This window comes from Oncorhynchus kisutch, linkage group LG17, assembly GCF_002021735.2.
Source record: "Oncorhynchus kisutch isolate 150728-3 linkage group LG17, Okis_V2, whole genome shotgun sequence".
Lineage (NCBI taxonomy): Eukaryota > Metazoa > Chordata > Actinopteri > Salmoniformes > Salmonidae > Oncorhynchus > Oncorhynchus kisutch.
This window is the reverse complement of record NC_034190.2, coordinates 35,643,184-35,665,673: the sequence shown is the minus strand read 5'-3', so window position 1 is coordinate 35,665,673 and position 22,490 is coordinate 35,643,184. Positions and strand designations below refer to the sequence as shown.

At 43.7% G+C, this 22,490-nt stretch overlaps 1 protein-coding gene across 9 annotated transcripts in view; it reads left to right on the top strand.

Annotated features, from left to right (window-relative positions):
- Positions 1–22,490, top strand: part of LOC109906928 (microtubule-actin cross-linking factor 1) — a 284,319-nt gene that overhangs the window by 53,114 nt on the left and 208,715 nt on the right. Inside the window, exon 1 of one of the 9 annotated variants that reach the window (XM_031793714.1) lies at positions 3,735–4,224. The exons of the other annotated variants lie outside the window; for them this stretch is intronic. Within the exon in view, the coding sequence (XP_031649574.1) occupies positions 4,170–4,224 (55 nt within the window). The 5' untranslated portion in view covers positions 3,735–4,169. Of the gene's footprint in view, positions 1–3,734; positions 4,225–22,490 lie in introns of those variants that run through there. 9 annotated transcript variants of the gene reach the window in all.

Below are 22,490 nucleotides of genomic sequence, written 5' to 3'. Positions count from 1 at the left end.
GGTGTGGTCCTTCTTTAGTCTGTGTGTGCCAATTCACCATTGCCTTCACGTACAGTAGCATTGAGTCAGTGCAGGTGGGTTCAGCTTGTACAGCACTACTGTTCTTTCTCTATTCTAACCAAAGCCTCTCTTCTTTGTTTTCATGTTGATGCTGCTCCTGTTGCTGCTGGGTCCCTCCAACAAAGGTAAGACAGTGAATCCTCTGAATTAGCCTGTACTTTGTTTTCATAAAACTTACTGTGGCATTATGTAGCTTTTAGAGTTCTACTCATGGCAGTAATTCTGTTTTAAGATATGCGATATGTTCTACAGAAATGGATAATCCTTGTGGTCATTATTATTGTACTTTTAGGCCCAGTCCAATGGCACAAGTCCCTGTTTTCCTTATTTTTTGACTGAGTTTTGACAGTATGTTGAAAGGACCATAGAAAGCCGCTCAGTTATAGTTAGTCTACCATAGTAACAAGTCAGATCCCATGGTGTCGCCAGGCTTGAGTCTTTTCAGAGGAATTGGTAAATGTGGTAAATGGGAACCTTGCTGTTGCCATGGGCTACCTCCTCAAACTACCCATTTTGCCCTCGTGTAACAGGCCCTGGAGACTCGGTGGATGGAAAGTTTTGGGTTAGTGTGTGTGTGTGTGTGTGTGTGTGTGTGTGTGTGTTATCCATGGTGGGGTTTTGTGTGTTTGCTGGTAAGTGGGGCGACTTTGGAAGTGATTGTGGACTGCCTTATGTGGAAGGGTTTGTTCAGGATTGTTGAACAACAAACAAGGTTTTGAAATGAGAACGGTGTTGAATTTCCGAAAATACTAGTGCGTATGCTTCAAGCATTACGGGTTGTGGGAAGTGTGCTGAAGGACTGTGTGTTTCTGAGGGCGAAGATGATGAAGGGATGGCCTCATAACACGGAACCGAAACTGGCTGCGAGTGTGCGCCATTGTGCATACATTTATTTTGTCCCCCCACACCAACGCCATCACGACACGTAGGTCAAAAAATATCAAAACTCTGAACCAATTACATTAATTTGTTGACTGGTCGAAAGCATTAAACATTTATAGCAATTTAGCTTGCTAGCTAATTTGTCCTATTTAGCTAGCTTGCTGTTGCTAGCTAATTTGTCCTGGGATGTAAACATTGAGTTATTTTACCTGAAATGCACAAGGTCCTCTACTCCGACAATTAATCCACACATCTCCTTCCAGGCTTTTTCCTCTTTGAACTTTATATGGTGATTGGCATCTTAACTTTCATAGTATTACCACGACGACCGATGACCGTTTGTCTTTCAATCACCCACGTGGGTATAACCAATGAGGAGATGGCATGTGGGTATCTGCTTCTATAAACCACTGAGGAGATGGGAGAGGCAGGACTTGCAGCGCGATCTGCGTCACAAATAGAACTGACTTCTATTTTAGCCCTTGGCAACGCAGGCGCTCGATGACGCGCGCGAGCAGTGTGGCTGCAATAATTTAAATGTATAGATTTTGAAATGGCTTTTGCAACGCTTAAGCACATGACGCGAGTGGTGTAGTCAGGGTGTAAGTGTGAATGATGAAAGAGTGAGTGTGTTTACGCTCAACAACCCAGAGCAGGATGGCGCCTGGGATCAATATCTCACTGTGATCATAACATTCACTCCCCCCTTATCATATAGGCCTGGACACACACTTTAGACCCACTCTGCTCATGTAATCACCAGAATTTTGAATGTAAGGACGTTGAATTCAAACCAATTCAACTGATACAGTAAACATGGAAGTCTTATTTGAAAGAATGGACATACCATTTCAAATATTAGTTGATTACAACTCACAGATGTCAGTGTTTTCAGTGTCATTCTGCAGTGTCTGATCTAATGCATTCTCGAAAATGAATTATTATAGACAACCCACAACCTGTTTAGAATATGTCCAGACCACTGTCATTTATTTAAAATTGCTTTTAAGAGAATGTGATTTAAAATAAAATGTTTCAACCATATACTACATGTCATAATAAACCTTTTTTATAGTGATATGTAGAATAAAATATATAAAAAGCCATTTGAATTTCATTTTCTTTAAATTATAATTCAATTCAAATTTTGTTCTTAGAAGTGGTAAATCTTCAAGAACTGAATTGGAATTAAAAAGCAATTTGCAACTAAATTCAGAAATGACCTTTTAACCCTGGTAAACACACATGCACACCCCTCTACACACCAATTTCACCCATCCACAGTGTTTGGCCGCCTGTCTTCTTTACCTCAGCCTTTGTGTGTGGGAGGGAGCGAGAGAATGGAAGAGAGCCAGACTGGTAGAGAGCACCACGGCCCTGTTCTATCCCTCTATCCTCCCTATAGCTCATCACAGCTAATTGTTGGCCCATACTGAATCATGCGTGGGCCTTGCATTCTCACATGCATTAGCATCTGGGTCTTTGTTAGGGCCAAAGCTGCAGAAAGTGTGTTTCTCCAACTGTTGCGACTAGGTGACTGAGAGGTTTTGTTTGGGTGACAACTTGTTTATTGTGTCTGGGGAAATCGGGTTTGTTTTGGTTTTGCGTCTGGGAGGTGAGGTAGAAATCTGAAAAGCCCCATATTAACATTACTGAAATTAAACACCTTCATTCTAATCTAGGCTGTAGTAGTAATTGTGTGAGGAGAGCGTTCTGGCAATGGCAGTTTTCGAATGTGATTAAAAAGCTTACTTGTCTTTGCCACATGACCACTGATCTTAAATGAAATGATCGGGGAGACTGGGAGCAACACGATTGAGACCTGTTGGCTCCTTTTCAAATGCAGAAGTTATCCTTAGGTCAAGGAAAGGAAACCATTTGACACTAATGTCACACCCCCCATGGGCTGCCATGACAGCGGATCTCATTTACCCTTCCAGGTAAGAGTCTGTTTAGTCTCCGCTGTAGATCAGTAGTGTGTCTGAGATTACAGGGTTACACCATGGGGTAATCATTCACTTCACTTTGTTTACCTTTTCATCAAGGTGAAAAGAGAGAGGAAATAATAACGGAATGAGAGAAAGAAGATAAAAATGGAAAGAACAAGAGTGAAGGTTTTGGGTTTTAGAGTTTCAAGTGTTTTCACCCCCCCCCCCTTTTAGTAATCTGCTCCAGTATGTTGATCCAGCCAGCTGAAAGTCAAAGAGCTGGCAGAGGGAGTCACAAATCCCCTGTGAACATGTAATGTCATTCACAAACATCAGAGGCAAGCCGATAGTCAAACAAATACAGGCACACCAGTTTGAGGAAATATCTTACATTACTTCTGAGAATGCCTTCTTTCCCCGAAACACACACACACACTTACACGCACTTTGCTGCTTGTTTCTTTAATTTAATTTGATCTATCCTGATGCCTATTCCCTGAACCCTGCCTTTATGTACATATCTACCTCAAATACCACGTACCTCGGAACTTTGATCTGGTACTGGTACTCATTGTATATAGCTCCCTTCTTGAATTTTATTTTATTCCTCTTGTGTTACTATTTAAAAAAAAAACATTATAATAGAACTCTTCATTGGAAGCATTTCACAGTAAAGTCTACACCAGTTGTATTCGGTGCATGTGACGAATCAAATTTGATTTGACACGCATGCATGTTTGAATAATGTACAGCGGAACACTGAGTAATAAGAGCACACCGTATTTTTTCTCTCCCCTCCTTTTTAATACAAACACACACACACTCCGTCCGAGGCAATAAGTGAAACACATGTTCTGGCTGTGGCAGTGACATCACCTGTCTTGTGGTCAAAGTCCAGTTCCTCTATCCTGGCTCAGGGCTGTAAGCACACTGCTTCAGTCAGAGCTACCACAGCTGACACACACACTCACACACTCGCTGAAGGAAGAAAAGGCTTCAAAAAGACAGAAGAGTGGAGAAAGAGATCTGGGATTACCTACACATTTAAGGATGGGTCTTCCCTGGCAGGCAGAAATCCTCAGCCTCCAGATCAACTAGTCTCCATCTTTCTTTCTCTCCCTCGCTCTTTCTCTCTTTCTACACTCTCCTTTCGCACCCTTACTCTCCCACTGCTTCCATTGACCTCAGTGTTTTCTGTCTACCTCCTTTTCCCCTCGCTTTTCCCCCACCCCTCCTTCCCCATATTCTTTCTCTTCTCTACGTCTTTTGTCCTGTTCTCTCGGTTTCCTTGAGAGCGTGATGAACTCCACAGCTGCTTACAGGCAGTTCCTCCAGGATCTCAATGAGAAGAAAGGTCGGTGCCCTTGTGAATAATTTAATCTGTTAAAACCAATTGTAAAATGGGGAGCTGTACATTTTTCGCTCGGTTTGTCTTGATTGATTTGATCAAATTTAGCTGGGGTATAAGGATGACTGCTATTATTCTTGCCTCGAGGGTGACACATGAATAATAGGTAACGTGGTCCTTGGTTCCTGTATTCAACCTCCTTTCTGTACCTAGTTTTCTGTTGAAGTTGGCATCAAAGCGCTAAAGAGCATTCTCTGTTTACCTGACTAGCAGGGGCCAGATAAGTGTTAGGGTTAGTAGAAGGGATGAGGAATTTCCATCAGATTAGCTCACTTCGTTAAGTCATTAACACCGATATCTAAATCAACATGAAATCAGTAGCATCAATGGCTAATTAGAATAAGATGCTAATTGCCCACATGGTTAGGCTTCTCTACATTGTGACTTCTTTGTCCTCTGAGTGACACTTGTTCCGTGTGGATGCTACAGTTGTCTGGTGACACCGTACGAGGCAGGGATGCTTTGCCCCAGCTGTCCATTGTAGCTAGCATGTCCTTGCCTAGCCCAACCCGGCCCAACACAAGGCCAAAGTCAACTGTCCCCTGAGTGTATTAAGTTGAAGTTGCCCATAAACTGAGGGACACTTCCTTATTCTAAGTGTCTGGTGACACTGCAAGAGACAGATGCTTTGCATCAGCAGCAGCTGTCATAGTTGCTAACCTAGCCTAGCCTCTGACAGGCAGTCAACTGTCCCTGAGGGGAGTAGGCTCAAGTTACCAAACAAACCCTGATAAAAGGAAAGGTTCACCCATTTTTGACTGTTATATTGTTTTTGTGCATCGCTGAGTGATGTTCTATAAATTTCCCTGGGACATTTTGTGTTTTCATGTATATCTGAGTTGTTTGCGTTCAAGCAGAAATTCAACCGGTATAACGTATCATTGTGATTGTCTCTACCACTACATTGCATGTTCATTGGAATATGATTTTTAGGAAACGTCTATCATATGTCAGATTTCAATACTGTCCGATGTCATAACCTGGGAGGATGTCTTCTCTCGAATGAGCCATTGATCATATTTTTTTAGCGAAATTTCTACCTCGAGAAATGTGTAATTTAACGGAGGGGGTAGCACATTTTTTTCCTATTTTGTCGGCCGCTTTAGTCCAGGGTGCATTGCATGGTGCCAGAGAGACTATAGAAAGGAGATATAAATCCAAAGAATGAAGGAAACATATAACCCCCCACCAAGCAGATTGTCGACCGATTGCGCTCACGTTGCTAAGTGTATATGCGTATTTTCCTCAAAGTACATAATGTCACGATTCCAAAGCTATACGATACTAGATATAGCAAGTTAATTATCTCACATCTCTGAAAATATTTGTCATTTTTCTTCTTGTTGATGAAATTGTTGCTAATGTTGGGTTTTTGAGCTAGTGCCCAATAGACTCCCATTCAATCCTTGAGAGTCTAGGAGGGCACCCTTTGTTTCCCATTTCCTCAAAAGTATATTTGCCGTAGCGAATGTTAGAACTCGATCTGTTGTTTAGGCTATTTTACAGATAACTAACTACGTTACATGTTGATATTGTCTTTGGTATTATTGTTTGTAGCTACCAGCCCATAGAGAGAGAGCATTGCATTGTGGATTTTGTAGTCAATTTGAGCTCCAACAGATTTCCGCAATGATTTTCCATGTCGCTACCAACCTTTTTATTATGATGTCCAAAATAAACATTTGTTCGCAAAAAATATTCTCACATATTAGTGTTATTTAACACTGTAAATGAAAGAAATGAGTGATTTTGGGTGGATTTTAAGGTTTCGATTTAGATTAGGTAACTTGATCCTAGCGCTGTCTATTCTGCCCAAAGGTAAATTCTACCCCAAGCTTCGCAAGTGTTTTTCTCGTCACACTTCTTTGCACATCTTAATGGGACTTTTGAGTTGTCAGTCTCAAGGCTGAATTGAAACGAAAGCAGAGCCCCTTCCCCATTGTTGCTACATGGCAGTCGCTGTGCACCTGCTAGTTCTGTTTTCACTTCAACAGCTGGTCCCATACCAGTTCTGTTGTTAAGCTCTTCATGTTTGATGTTAGAACATGGGTAGAAAGTCTGAATCGGTAAGACTAAAGCCACATCGATACGGTACGGAAATGCAACAGACGTACACAGTGAGCTATGCAACGTGGCTCTTCTGCTTTCAAAACTGTACATGTTAGCTCAGTGTAACCGTTGGCATGAGCCACGAACACGGGGCTCCTAGTCACCGGTACGAGTGTTTTGTTCAGCATCAGCTGTCGTAGCAAACAAATGACTGAATGAATACTTGTGTGACAGTGAGAGGTGTGAGTTGAATGTGTTCAGGCTGTTGCTCCAGTGTTTGGTCATGATTTGTTAAAGGGGAGTAGCTGAACTCTCTTATCTACTGTACTTGCTGTGTCCACATGACTGCAACCTGCACCTGCAGACCTGCTTTTGTTTGGGCTGGCTGTGTGCTTGTAGGCCTACATGTGTTCCTGCAAGTGTACCACAGGTTGTGTTAATCGGTATTCACAGTTTGTGTCGTCAGTCGTTAGATAAGATACTGTAAGCTTTTATTGTCCTTTCCACAGAGATTTGAGTGTTTAAAAATACATAATAATAATGTACATAAAACCCAACAAACAATGGCGTCATTGTCGGATCTCCAAGCTTTGAAACACCGATGCATGTTTATCTTTCCCTCACCAGCTTGTTCTGGCAGGAGATATGACTGCTTTATTTTACAATGTTAATTGAAAATGGTGCGGGTACTATTTCACCCAGTGTAATTGAATCCCAGATCATGGGGCAGCCATTGGCGCCGGGTGCTCCGCGTACGGCACCACCCTTGGGGTATTTGACATATGGAGGAGATGGAATGGAGCTTTCCGTACCCCATTTGGCATCGGACACAGGAGTCCATTGTCTTGAACCAGCAGTTAGCTTATACAAGGACCAGGAGTAAAATAAGCAGCAAGGTCAAAAGTATTTTAATCCAATCATATGAGCTTTTTATATCAGTTTTAACATAAAGAAATTGGTTTTATTCGTCTTTATTTAGTTTTAATGGTTTGGGTCATGGGTTGTTACAATCTTGTTTTGTCATGAGGATAATATTGAACCTTGTCTTTGTACTCCATTTTGTGTGTGTGTGTGGTGTAAAGTATATTTTAAATGAATTGTGTAGTTTGGATGGTGTTACAAGTGGATCCACCTGTGTGTGCATGTGTAACAGTATAGCTTCCGTCCCTCTCCTTGCCCCGAACCAGGGACCCTCTGCACACATAAACAACTGCCTCCCACGAAGCATCATTACCCATCGCTCCACAAAAGCCGCGGCCCTTGCAGAGCAAGGGGAACAACTACTTCAAGGTCTCAGAGCGAGGGACGTCACCAATTTGAAACACTATTAGTGCGCACCACCGCTAACTAGCTAGCCATTTCACATCGGTTACACATACACATACAGTGGGGCAAAAAGGTATTTAGTCAGCCACCAATTGTGCAAGTTCTCCCACTTAAAAAGATTAGAGAGGCCTGTAATTTTCATCATAGGTACACTTCAACTATGACAGACAAAATGAGAAACAAAAATCCAGAAAATCACATTGTAGGATTTTTTATTAATTAATTTGCAAATTATGGTGGAAAATAAGTATTTGGTTAATAACAAAAGTTTCTCAATACTTTGTTATATACCCTTTGTTGGGAATGACAGAGGTCAAACGTTTTCTGTAAGTCTTCACAAGGTTTTCACACACTGTTGCTGGTATTTTGTCCCATTCCTCCATGTAGATCTCCTCTAGAGCAGTGACGTTTTGGGGTTGTTGCTGGGCAACACAGACTTTCAACTCCCTCCAAAGATTTTCTATGGGGTTGAGATCTGGAGACTGGCTAGGCCACTCCAGGACCTTGAAATGCTTCTTACGAAGCCACTCCTTCATTGCCCGGGCGGTGTGTTTGGGATCATTGTCATGCTGAAAGACCCAGCCACGTTTCATCTTCAATGCCCTTGCTGATGGAAGGAGGTTTTCACTCAAAATCTCACGATACATGGCCCCATTCATTCTTTCCTTTACACAGATCAGTCGTCCTGGTCTCTTTGCAGAAAATCAGCCCCAAAGCATGACGATTCCACCCCCATGCTTCACAGTAGGTATGGTGTTCTTTGGATGCAACTCAGCATTCTTTGTCCTCCAAACACAACGAGTTGAGTTTTTACCAAAAAGTTCTACACTGCTCAAGAAAATAAAGGGAACACTAAAATAACACATCCTAGATCTGAATGAATGAAATATTCTTATTAAATACTTTTCTTTACATAGTTGAATGTGCTGACAACAAAATCACACAAAAATAATCCATGGAAATCAAATTTATCAACCCATGGAGGTCTGGATTTGGAGTCACACTCAAAATTAAACTGGAAAACCACACTACAGGCTGATCCAACATTAATGTAATGTCCTTAAAACAAGTCAATATGAGGCTCAGTAGTGTGTGTGGCCTCCACGTGCCTGTATGACCTCCCTACAACGCCTGGGCATGCTCCTGATGAGGTGGCAGATGGTCTCCTGAGGGATCTCCTCCCAGACCTGGACTAAAGCATCCGCCAACTCTTGGACAGTCTGTGGTGCAACGTGGCTTTGGTGGATGGAGCGAGACATGATGTCCCAGATGTGCTCAATTGGATTCAGGTCTGGGGAACGCGCGGGCCAGTCCATAGCATCAATGCCTTCCTCTTACAGGAACTGCTGACACACTCCAGCCACATGAGATCTAGCATTGTCTTGAGCAGGGGGACACGTCTGGCACTGCAGGATTTGAGTCCCGGGTGGCGTAGTGTGTTACTGATGGTAGGCTTTGTTAATTTGGTCCCAGATCTCTGCAGGTCATTCACTAGGTCCCCCGGTGTGGTTCTGGGATTTTTGCTCACCGTCCTTGTAATCATTTTGACCCCACGGGGTGAGATCTTGCGTGGAGCCCCAGATCGAGGGAGATTATCAGTGGTCTTGTATGTCTTCCATTTCCTAATAATTGCTCCCACAGTTGATTTCTTCAAACCAAGCTGCTTACCTATTGCAGATTCAGTCTTTCCAGCCTGGTGCAGGTCTACAATTTTGCTTCTGATGTCCTTTGACAGCTCTTTGGTCTTGGCCATAGTGGAGTTTGGAGTGTGACTGTTTGAGGTTGTGGACAGGTGTCTTTTATACTGATAACAAGTTCATACAGGTAACGAGTGGAGGACAGAGGAGCCTCTTAAAGAAGTTGTTACAGGTCTGTGAGAGCCAGAAATCTTGCTTGTTTGTAGGTGACCAAATTCTTATTTTCCACCATAATTTGTAAATAAATTCATAAATAATCCTACAATGTGATTTTCTGGATTTTGTTTTCTCATTTTGTCTGTCATAGTTGAAGTGTACCTATGATGAAAATTACAGGCCTCTCTCATCTTTTTAAGTGGGAGAACTTGCAGAATTGGTGGCTGACTAAATACTTTTTTGCCCCACTGTAGATTGCATCTGTGAAGTGCACAGCAGGTATGCAAACGGCCTTGTGTGTTTGGCTGGTAGTCTGTGTGGCAACTTGGTCTTGACTTGTTGTCCTGTAATCTACTAACCCTGATTTAGCTTAATCTATCCCTCTCAATACACCGGACAGACAAACGCCATTACACAAGCCTACTAGCACATGTGTGCGCATTAACACATGTTCAGAAATACACACACGTTCACAAATACACACACATTCTTCACAGCGTTACTGACTCTGATGCCTCACTCCATATAAGGCCAGTCCGCGTTGGCCTTAAATAGACTGCATAATTCTGACAAGACTCCGTCTCCTCTCAAATTTTCCCTGAAATCTACTGACAATCTGGGTGAGTTCCATGACCATTTCAAGCCCACATGGTTGCGTCTGACGACAACTACAGAACCGTAATACCTCTTGTAAGACCGCACATATCCCTAAATCTCATTAAACACTGTCTCTTAAACGCAATAATGACTTCCTATCACCTGTTAATACCTCAGTTCCTGGTACAGATAACACTACAGCTTATAACCTGTGTAAGGCGACAAACTTGCTTTCCTCTGCTGCAAAGCTGATGTTATACATGGAGTGTCAATAGCAAGGCTTTAATCTTACGTCAGGAGAGGACACTCAGCCAGGGATTCTGCTACTTTTCGCAAACACTGATTCAGGGTCAGCTTTCCCTTAACCCAGTCTGAACCGTAACTACTATGAGCTAAACAAATTGACAACAAACCCTGATCTTGGACCAGTTGTAGAGAACAAAATAACCACATCTGTGAGTAGTATCCAGTGTAGCCGCCACTGACCTCACCTGACCTGATTTTTAGACCTCAATCCTCTCTCTCTCGTGTGCCCCCCCCCCCCCCCCCACACACACACACACACCGCGTTCTCTCAGTACAGCACTAATGACCCCGGTTATGACATGAAGTTGCTACAGGCAGATTTTTGAGGTCAAGTCATTGGAGGCACAGACCGACACTGGCGCTCAGTGGAGTACCAGTCACCCAGATGTGAAGGGCAAGATAAGACCTCTTCTCGGTATATCTGTGTCATGCCACCTGGGTGTGGCACTCCATGATAGGCTTACTAGCCCCACTAGCTACCCCCTCAAAAGCTCATGTATGAGTCAGCAGGACTATAGGACTATTTTTCACTCTGGGGGAACATCCCACATCTATTTCTATAGTCACAGGCATTGTTCATGACACAAACTGTTCACACTCCTCAAAGTTTTGAGAATGACACAAATATTAATTTCCACTAAGTTTGCTGCTTCAGTGTCTTTAGATATTTTTGTCAGATGTTACTATGGAATACTAAAGTATAATTACAAGCATTTCATAAGTGTCAAAGGCTTTTATTGACAATTACATGAAGTTGATGCAATGAGTCAATATTTGCAGTGTTGACCCTTCTTTTTCAAGACCTCTGCAATCTGCCCTGGCATGCTGTCCATTAACTTCTGGGCCACATCCTGATGGCAGCCCTTTCTTGCATAATCAATGCTTGGAATTTGTCAGAATTTGTGGGGTTTTGTTTGTCCACCCGCCTCTTTAGGATTGACCACAAGTTCTCAATGGGATTAAGGTCTGGGGAGTTTCCTGGCCATGGACCCAAAATATTGATGTTTTGTTCCCCGAGCCACTTTTGCCTTATGGCAAGGTGCTCCATCATGCTGGAAAAGGCCTTGTTCGTCACCAAACTGTTCCTGGATGGTTGGGAGAAGTTGCTCTCGGAGGATGTGTTGGTACCATTCTTTATTCATGGCTATGTTCTTAGGCAAAATTGTGAGTGAGCCGACTCCCTTGGCTGAGAAGCAACCCCACACATGAATGGTTTCAGGATGCTTTACTGTTGGCATGACACAGGACTGATAGTAGCGCTCACCTTGTCTTCTCCGGACAAGCTTTTTTCCAGATGCCCCAAACAATCGGAAAGGGGATTCATCAGAGAAAATGACTTTACCCCAGTCCTCAACAGACCAATCCCTGTACCTTTTGCAGAATATCAGTCTGTCACTGATGTTTTTCCTGGAGAGAAGTGGCTTCTTTGCTGCCCTTCTTGACACCAGGCCATCCTCAAAGTCTTTGCCTCACTGTGCGTGCAGATGAACTCACACCTGCCTGCTGCCATTCCTGAGCAAGCTCTGTACTGGTGGTGCCATGATCCCGCAGCTGAATCAACTTTCGGAGACGGTCCTGGTGCTTGCTGGACTTTCTTCGGTGCCCTGAAGTCTTCTTCACAACAATTGAACCGCTCTCCTTGAAGTTCTTGATGATCCGATAAATGGTTGATTTAGGTGCTATCTTACTGGCAGCAATATCCTTGCCGGTGAAGCCCTTTTTGTGCAAAGCAATGATGGTGACACGTGTTTCCTTGCAGGTAACCATGGTTGACAGAGGAAGAACAATGATTCCAAGCACCACCCTCCTTTTGAAGCTTCCAATCTGTTATTCGAACTCAATCAGCATGACAGAGTGATCTCCCTGCTTGTCTTCGTCAACACTCACACCTGTGTTAACATGAGAATCACTGACATGATGTCAGCTGGTCCTTTTGTGGCAGGGCTGAAATGCAGTGGAAATGTTTTCTTGGGATTCGGGTCATTTGCATGGCAAAGAGGGACTTTGCAATTAATTGCAATTCATCTGACCACTCATCATAACATTCTGGAGTATATGCAAATTGCCATCATACAAACTGTGGCAGCAGACTTTGAAAAATAATATTTGTGTCATTCTCAACTTTTGGCCACGACTGTATATAGACTTTTTTTCCTTCTATTGTATGTTTGTTTAACTCTGTTTATTTATTCCATGTGTAACTCTGTGTCGCACTGCTTTGCTTTATCTTGGCCAGGTCGCAGTTGTAAATGAGAATTTGTTCTCAACTAGCCTACCTGGTTAAATAAATATATTTGTACTTAAAAAAAAAAACTGGTTTTCGGTTTAAATTAGGGTTAGGCATTAGGGTAGGCGTTGTGGTTAGGGTCAGTTTTTTAAAATGTGATTTTATGACTGTGGCTGTGCCAGCTAGTGACCGCTGCAGAACCTACAGAACAAGATTCATGATGGGAAAAACGTTAACCTGCCAATTGGTAGCTTAGCTGGATAGATTCCCATTGCATAACACTGGCAGTTCTTTCTCCTCTGTTTAACTCTGATGACAAGATCTTACTGCTGCTTTGTGCATGACCTGGTTGGAACACTCCTCATTCGCCGTAACACCCTGCTTACTGTGGCTTCCTTTCTCTCTCTGCGTGCTCAACGATGATTCACTCCTATCTGTGTCTCGGTTTATAACTCTGGTCCTCCCTCTGCAGAGAGGGTGTAATTATGGGCCGTGTGTGTGCAGTGGCAAGATCTATTGTGTGAGCTATGTGGCAATAGCTTAAGAGTGTGGGCGAGGGCGGAGGAGAAGAGATGGAAGGGGCGAGGGAGCAAGAGTGGCTGGTGAAAAGAGACAGGGAAAAGGAGGAGCAGTGGGAGGAGAAGTTTAGAAGAAGAAACCATTTAGGGAAGTCATGGCGTAAAGAGAGGGAACAGCAAGTGTAAAAGAAGAGAAAAGGATAGGCAGCCGTTGACACCTTGATCCTGTTCCCCCAGCCACGCCGGCTCCGCGACAAGGCGCAACGTGGTATGCTCCTTCCCAGCTGACTCAGTCTGACTGATCCTCGCGCGGTCTGTTCTTCCCACGCTCTGTCACGCTCCTTTTTCAACCTCTTCTCTCTCTCATTCAACCCTCACCCAGTGTCATCGTCCTCCTTAGCCTTTTTCCTCTTTTTTATTATTTTTTTTCACAGTAGTTTCGCTTTCCAGTTCCTGTTCGTCAAGTTCACACCATTGTGGTTCCTGTCAATGGGTTCTACTATAGTTCAATGTGGTCAGTTCAATATTGACATCTATTTACTTGAATCAACACAAATGGAAAGTTCAGTAAAGTTTAGTTCATTGTGTCAATACGTTCTATTGTAGTTCAATATACACTACATGACCAAAGGTATGTGGACACCTGCTTGTCGAACATCTCATTCCAAAATCATGGGCATTAATATGGAGTTGGTCCCCACTTTTGCTGCTATAACAGCCTCCACTCTTCTGAGAAGGCTTTCCACTAGGTGTTGGAACATTGCTGCGGGGACTTGCTTCCATTCAGCCACAACAGCATTAGTGAGATCAGGCACTGATGTTGGGTGATTTTGGCCTGGCTCGCAGTTGGTGTTCCAATTCATCTGAAAGGTGTTTGATGGGGTTGAGGTCAGGGCTCTGTGCAGGCCAGTCAAGTTCTTCCACACTGAATGGACCTCACTTTGTGCACGGGGCATTATCATGCTGAAACAGGAAATGGCCTTCCCCAAACTGTTGCCACGCAGTTGGAATCATTGAATTGTCTAGAATGTCATTGTATGCTGTAGCGTTCAGATTTCCTTTCACTGGAATTAAGGGGCCTAGCCCGAACCATGGAAAAACATCCCCAGACCATTATTCCTCCTCCACCAAACTTTACAGTTGGCGCTTCCTACCATTGGGGTAGGAAGCGTTCTCCTGGTATCCGCAAAACCCAGATTCGTCCGTCGGACTGCCAGATGTTGAAGCGTGATTCATCACTCCAGAGAATGAGTTTCCACTGCTCCAGAGTCCAATGGCGGCGAGCTTTACACCACTCCAGCCGATGCTTGGTGATTTTATGGTTGTGTGCGGCTGCTCGGCCATGGAAACCTGTTTCATGAAGCTCCATACGAACAGTTATTGTGCTGACAGTGCTTCCAAAGGCAGTTTGGAACTCTGTAGTGAGTGTTGCAACCGAGGACAGGCTATTTTTACTCGCTTCAGCACTCGGCGGTCCCGTTCTGTGAGCTTGTGTTGCCTACCACTTTGCGGCTGAGCTGTTGTTGCTCCTAGACGGTTCCACTTCACAATAACAGCACTTACAGTAGACCGGGGCAGAAATTTGACAAACTGACTTTTTCGAAAGGTGGCATCCTTTGACGGTGCCACTTTGAATTGAGCTCTTCAGTAAGGCCATTCTACTACCAATGTTTGTCTGGAGATTGCATGGCTGTGTACTCTATTTTCACATAACTGTCAGCAACGGTGTGCAGAAATGGCCAAATCCACTAGTTTGAAGGCGTGTCCACATACTTTTGTATATAAAAGTTACTTGTCGATGTGACTCAGCTCAAGTTAGTTTAAATCTATAGTTAACATGATCTTGTTTAATTTTAGCATTGTTTAGCGTAAGTCGATATAACTCCCCTTTTCATTGTGGGTCGGTTTTGTTGACTTATCTTCTGTTTGAGTCCAATGCCCAGTCAGTGTTCAGAATGCAGTTTAGTTAAATGCAATTTGGTGCAGCTGAATGCCATCTGATTCAATGCGATCCCAAATCCTCTTCAATTTGTTTTATTGACCTGAAGGCCATTGCTTTATCGATCTGAGGACAATACATCATTCTGTCCGTGCTGACACATGATATATATATACACACACACACACACACTAGGGCTGTGACGATATCGCAATATTCTTTCCATAGCAAACACAAAGCAGACATACAGTGCAACTCTTTGGTCCTTTAAAAATCTGCTGTTCTAAAACTTGGAAAATACATGTGACTCTGGATAACACCACTGACAGATAATCATCTCAAAATTCCTGAATTAAAGACCCATTATGACCCATAAAACACTGTGTCAAACTTTGACCTGCTGTACAGTTAATGTATGTGTCACCTGTGGTAATGGGGATAAACAAAGTGTGTCATAGAACAATGAACTGAAAGGGATCCAAGGGCAATGTTGTTCAACAATAACACTTCTCTTAAAGGACCATAGCAACAGCAATACCTTGGCTAGCTAAGCCTGCTAGGCATGCTTCTACCTTCTAGCCTGTATTCTGGTGCCTACATGGCCATGCTTCACAACCAATGATGTAGGTTACTTACTCATTTGTGTTCGGAATATAGGATAAGGGTCAAGGGTCGGTTTAGAGTGTAGTTAATCTAGTTACTGGTTACAAGTGGCATTTGTGGTTTAAAAACCGACCGTCTTTTTCTTTTCTGGAGCTTCAAGAAAGGGACTAAGGAAGGATAGGACGCATTGGAACTATTGGAACAGAACTTTGGTTTTAAATGAACTGGGCCGTATACACTAGGCACCAAACGGAACAAAACAAATTGAAACAGAGACGGACTACCGTAACCTGTCCAATAAGAAACACTGGTTTTCGTTTTCCGTTGCAAAGCGTTTTGCTATGCTGTGTGATTTTACCCAGTAGGAACACTGTGTTTCCTGGCCTTGTGGAAGGCAGTTTCCTGTTTTCTTCCTGTTTCTAAGCAAACGGTAGCGTGCGAAACGTAGTGTTATCACAGTTTGATACCAGCCTAGCCACAATTTATAGGCTTTCAGATCTAGGGAGGGATACTGACAGAGGAAGTGTGTGTAAGAGGGAAAGAGAGGGGATTAAGACCCTTTTCAACAGATCTTTAGAGCAGGTGTGGTACATCAGCTTCCAAGCGTTCTAAAGCACTGCATCTGAGTGCAAGAGCTTCCACTACAGACACCCTGGTTCGAATCCAAGCTGTATCCCAACCGGCCGTGATTGGGAGTCCTATAGGGCGGTGCAAAATTGGGGACCAATACTATAATAATATTCAACTTGGATACGTTGGCGAGGCCGCAATTGGAAAATAGGGATTTCTCTCAGTATTGGTGTGACAGCATATCTGAGTGTGTGCTGCTTGCACAGCAGAGCTTGAATATAGCGGGAATACAGTGTGTGTATGTGTGCGTCCTCTGTCCAGTTAATGAGTATACTATATATTTGTTGGTGGTTGTGTGTTTGTGTATCCAGTGCATTTGTGCTTCGTGCAGGCTTGTTTGCTTCGTGAGCGAGGCTGCAGAATCCGAGCCCTCTCGTTATCAGGCCATAGGATAGATAGAGGATGGAGGGGCCTCCTGTTTGTTTCTCTCCTCTTCCCCCAATCCCTTCTTATCTCTCTCTCTCTACTTTCACCTCTCTACTCTTCCTCTCTTTCCACTCATCTCTTTTTCCCACTGGACCCAAACCCTTCTCACCCTCCCCTCTGACTCTCTCTCCTGTCTTTCCCTCGTCTATCACTCTTCTCAGTTACGCTCCCTTATTTCCTTTCTCACACCCTCCCTCAAAGGGGCTTTGTTGACATGACAATGCCTTGTGGCCAATGAGGAGGAGGCTGTGTACTGAGCTAGCCATCAATAGGAAACGTTGACAATAATACAGACATTGGCACGAAAATGCTCAGGCACCATTGACACACTTGCCCTCGCTCTATCTCTGTACTCCTCTCTGATCCATAATGTGTTTTTTTGCTGGTCGGTCAGCACCTCGCTCTTCCCTTCTCTGTCCCACACATTTCTCTGATTCCCATGTCTTCCCATGTTAGGTCTTTGGTCTCTCTCACTCTCACTCTCTCACTCCTGTCCTAAGTTGTTAGCTCTCGCCATACCAGCGGTGTTCTTCAAACAAATCCCAGCCCCACCGGATCCTCTAGCTCTCCAGCCGGTTCAGAACTAAAACCCTCAATGTGCCACAACAAGCTCCTTAAAACGGGACCACCTCTCCTTAACGTACCTGACTCAGCGCGGTAATTAGCTCGCCGATTTGATCATTTTCCGCATTACTGTGTGGGACAGAATCCCTTTCTTTATTCTTGATCCGCCTCTCCACTCCTCCTCCCTCTTTCTTTATCCTCCCCTCTAAGACCACCCCGGCGCGGCCGTTTTTGTCTTCCGTTCCGTCACTTAGCCAATAGGACGTTCTGTCTCTTAGGGAAACTGCTTAGTGTTTTGGTGTGTGAAGATCGTGAAAAGGACCGTGTGGCGGGAAGGCGACACGGGGTCATCGGAGGTTGTAGGAGATCTCTTGTGTACACACACACACACACACACACACCCAACTGCACATGTTAATTGACACAATGGATACTAGAGGTCGACCGATTATGATTTTCTTCAATACCGATTTATTGGAGGACCAAAAAAAGCCAATACTGATTAATCGGACGATTTTATATATTTGTAATCATGACAATTACAACCGTACTGAATGAACACTTTTTTATTTTAACTTAATACAATACATCAATAAAATCTATTTAGTCTCAAATAAATGTTAAATTTGGTTTAAATAATACTTTCTTCTTGGAGAAGAAAGTAAAAGTGCAATATGTGCAATGTAAGAAGAGCTAACGTTTAAGTTCCTTGCTCAGAACATATGAAAGCTGGTGGTTCCTTTTAACATCAATATTCCCAGGTAAGAAATTTTAGGTTGTAGTTATTATAGGACTATTTCCCTCTATACCATTTTATATTTCATATACCTTTGACTGTTGGATGTTCTAATAGGTACTTTAGTATTGCCAGCCTAATCTCAGCAGTTGATAGGCTTGAAGTTATAAACATTGCAATGCTTCAAGCATTGCGAAGAGCTGCTGGCAAATGCAGGAAAGTGCTGTTTGAATGAATGCTTACGAGCCTTCTGCTGCCTACCACCGCTCAGTCAGACTGCTCTATCAAATCATAGACTTAATTATGATTAACACACAGAAATACGAGCCGTAGGTCATTCTAATATGGTAAAATCCGGAAACTAGCATTTCGAAAGCAAAACGTTTATTCTTTCAGTGAAATGCGGAACCTTTTCTGTATTTTATTGAACGGGTGGCATCCATAAGTTTAAATATTGCTGTTACTTTGCACAACCTTTAATGTTATGTCATAATTATGTACAATTCTGGCAAATTAGTTCGCAACGAGCCAGGCAGACCGAACTGTTGCATATACCCTGACTCTGTGTGCCATGAACGCAAGAGAAGTGACACAATTTGCCTAGTTAATATTGCCTGCTAACATGAATTTCTTTTAACTAAATATGCAGGTTTAAAAATATATACTTCTGTGTATTGATTTTAAGAAAGGCATGGATGTTTATGGTTAGGTATATTCGTGCAACGATTGTGCTTTTTTCACAAATGCGCTTTTGTTAAATCATCCCCCGTTTGGCAAAGTTGGCTTTCTTTGTTAGGAAGGAATAGTCTTCATAGTTCGCAACGAGCCAGGCGGCCCAAACTGTTGTGTATATACCCCGACTCTGTTGCACAGAACGCAAGAGATGTGACGGCAATAGTCATGTTAGCAGGCAATATTAACTAAATATGCAGGTTTAAAATATATATATACTTGTGTATACTTTGCACAACCTCCAATGTTATGTCATAATTATGTACAAAAAAACTTGAAATCGGCCCAAACTAATCGGCCATTCCGATTAATCGATCAATCTGTAACGGATACGCATCACACGAAAGCTAATACAAATGTTCATCAATGTGCCCACATACAGTGTTTGATACAAGCCCACTACTCGCAAACACTTTTCTCACACACTGTAACTCAGACATGAGCCTTCTTCCCCTGTCTCCCAGTTGGAGGGACAATTTTGTTATTCCTTTCCCATCGCTCTGTGTTTTGCGTGACTGCGACGACACTGGGCACACCCAATACAATGGCCTCTGACTCTCACACACCAAAACAATGGTAAGCACCTAGCTAGCTCTCAAATAATGCTAAGTAACTCTGCAAATGCTCTGAATTCCACCCTTATCTGGGCCTATATGGCCTTACTTTGAAACCCTCACACACACACACACACGCGGGTGGTAAACAATGTAGGTGACCTTTGGTCTCATGAAACAAATGTAAAACTCAGTCCCATGGTGGAGAGTCACTGAATCCTGGTAACTGGCCGTTTTGACCACTATTCCTCCTAGAGCCAGTTTTTGCCACTAAACTCAATGGTCAGAGAGTCAACGTTACCATGAGCATCATTGTGTCATGGACACCCATCTCTCAGCAGGCATCGTAGTAAACGCCCCTGAGGACCTGATAGGCCATAATTGCAACTTTTATGAGGTCAGGTCAAGTGCCTGACAAGAAAGGGCGGGGGCCTAATTGTAGAGTAACCATGGTGACAGGGAACAGCTGGGTTAAATGAGAGCCTGTGTTACCTTGGTTATCTCCAGTGTCACCCTGTGTTTTTGTATACTCCCCATTCCACTCCTCATTTTATTGCCTTGGTTTTTTTTTCTTCTCCCTTTCGTCTTTTCCCATCTGCTGACCGAGTGTTTTCTCGTTCCCTCTTTTTCTTCTCACGGCCCTTAATTCTGTTTATTTCTCCCTCTCACTCTCACACACCCCTTGTACCCTCTTAACCACCTCCTGCCCTCTGTAGTGGTCTGTCACTCTGTCTCCCTCGCTCGGTCTCGCCCTCCCTCTCTCACCCCCCCCCCCGCTTATTAACCTGTGATTAAGTGAGGGTTCTAAAACCAAAGGGGTTTGGATAAGGGGTCCAACAGCTCTGTTTTCCTCTGTTTCCTCCCCCCATTCCCACCATCCATAGAGGCCCCCTCCTCCCTCCTCTCCTCCCTCCTCTCCCGTCTCCTGTCCCCAGTGACGGTGCTACTGCAGTAGGCAGCAGTGGGATAGAGGCCCTCTCCTCCCTCCTCTCCTCCCTCCTCTCCTCCCTCCTCTCCTCCCTCCTGTCCCCAGTGACGGTGCTACTGCAGTAGGCAGCAGTGGGATAGAGGCCCTCTCCTCCCTCCTCTCCTCCCTCCTGTCCCCAGTGACGGTGCTACTGCAGTAGGCAGCAGTGGGATAGAGGCCCTCTCCTCCCTCCTGTCCCCAGTGACGGTGCTACTGCAGTAGGCAGCAGTGGGATAGAGGTACTGCTGCTGTATTAGAACTGCAGAGGAAATGTACCGTCTCTGAGCCTGAGCCACAGTGCAGTGAGGAAGTATTAGCCCCCTTTTCAGATTTTTCTCTAGTTTCGCATATTTTTGATACGGAATGTTGTCAGATCTTTAATGAAAATATTATATAAAGGGAACCTGGGTTAACAAATAACCAAAATAAAAGTATACTTATTTAACATAGTTATGCAACACCGTTGCCCCTCTGTAAAAAAGTAATTTCCCCCTTACACTCAGTAACTGGTTGTGCCACCTTTGGCTGCAATGACTCCAACCCAAGACTTCCTGTAAAAGGTGACACGACAAGTTATTGAGTGTAAGGGGGCAATTACTTTTTCACCCAGTACCATTGGGTGTTGCATAACTTTGTTTATGAAATAAAATAAATAAGTATGTTGTATTATTTGTTCACTCAGGTTCCCTTTTTAAAATAATCTAATATTATATTTAGTTGAAGATCTCACAACATTCAGTATCAAATTTATGCAAAAGTAGAGAAATTATTTGCCCCCTTTCTATTTATTTTTTTCCACAGCACTGTATACCATTGCCTGGGTGCCTCGGCTCCACTGACTAAGTCACTGGTGTCAGTGTCACACACACACACACACACACACACACACACACACACACTAACAAGGACTGACACACACCACCATCACGACACCAACATGACCCTTGCCCTGAGGAGAGGAGGGAATCCTCTACCCATATTGAGACGGCACCATAGGAGTCAATGGGGGAGTGAGTGAGAGAGAGTCAGGTCAACAGGGGCAGCTTTGTTATATCCCAGGGTTGTTCAGTAGTCACAAAACGGAGTGAAATGGGGGGGGGGAAGAGTACTTACTATCTGTACTTGTCCAATAAGAAATGCTTATTTTCCTTTCCCGTTGCAAAATGTTTGAAACCATTTTGCTGTGCTATGCCCTAATGAACACTTTTTACATTGACATTTTAGTTATTTAGCAGACTCTTTTATCCAGAGTGACTCAGTTAAATCAAATTGTATTTGTCAAATGCTCCGAATACAACAGGTGTAGACCTTACAGTGAAATGCTTACTTACAAGCCCTTAACCAACAGTGCAGTTTTAAGAAAAAATACCGCCCCAAAAAAGTATCAAATAAAAGTAACAAATAATTAAAGAGTAGCAGTAAAATAGCGAGGCTATATACAGGGGGTACCAGTACAGAGTCAATATGCGGGGGCACTGGTATTGAGGTAATATGTGCATGTAGGTAAAGTTATTCAAGTGACTATGCATAGATAATAACAGAGACGCAGTAGCGTAAAAGAGAGCGAGGGAGGGGGGGGCAATGCATATAGTCTGGGCCATTTGTTTAGATGTTCAGGAGTCTTATGGCTTGGGGTTAGAAGCTGCGATACCGCTTGCTGTGCGGTGTCACAGAACAGTCTATGACCGGGGTGGCTGGAGTCTTTGACGATTTGTAGGGGCTTCCTCTGACACCGCCTGGAATAGAGGTCCTGGATGGCAGGAAGCTTGGCCCCAGTGATTTACTGGGCTGTACGCACTACCCTCTGTAGTGCCTTGCAGTCAGAGGCCGAGCAGTTGCCATACCAGGCAGTGATGCAACCCGTCAGGATGCTCTCGATGGTGACGCCTTAGAACATTTTGAGCATCTGAGGACCCATGCCAAATCTTTTCAGTCTACACATTCATCTTAAGATGGCTAGGTAAGACAACCACATATCTCAGTCGTAGTAAGTACATGTTTCCTCAGTACAGAAGTAATCAGCGAAGTCGGTGCAAGTAGACGACCCAGGTAAAGTGTACCTGGCTCATCTATGTTTGTACACTGTGGTGAAATGGCAGAGTCTCTCCACTTGTGCCTGCCTGCCCAGGTACTTTTGACCTGTTTTGACAGGCACTGTCAGGCGGCGTACGGTCAACCTAATGGG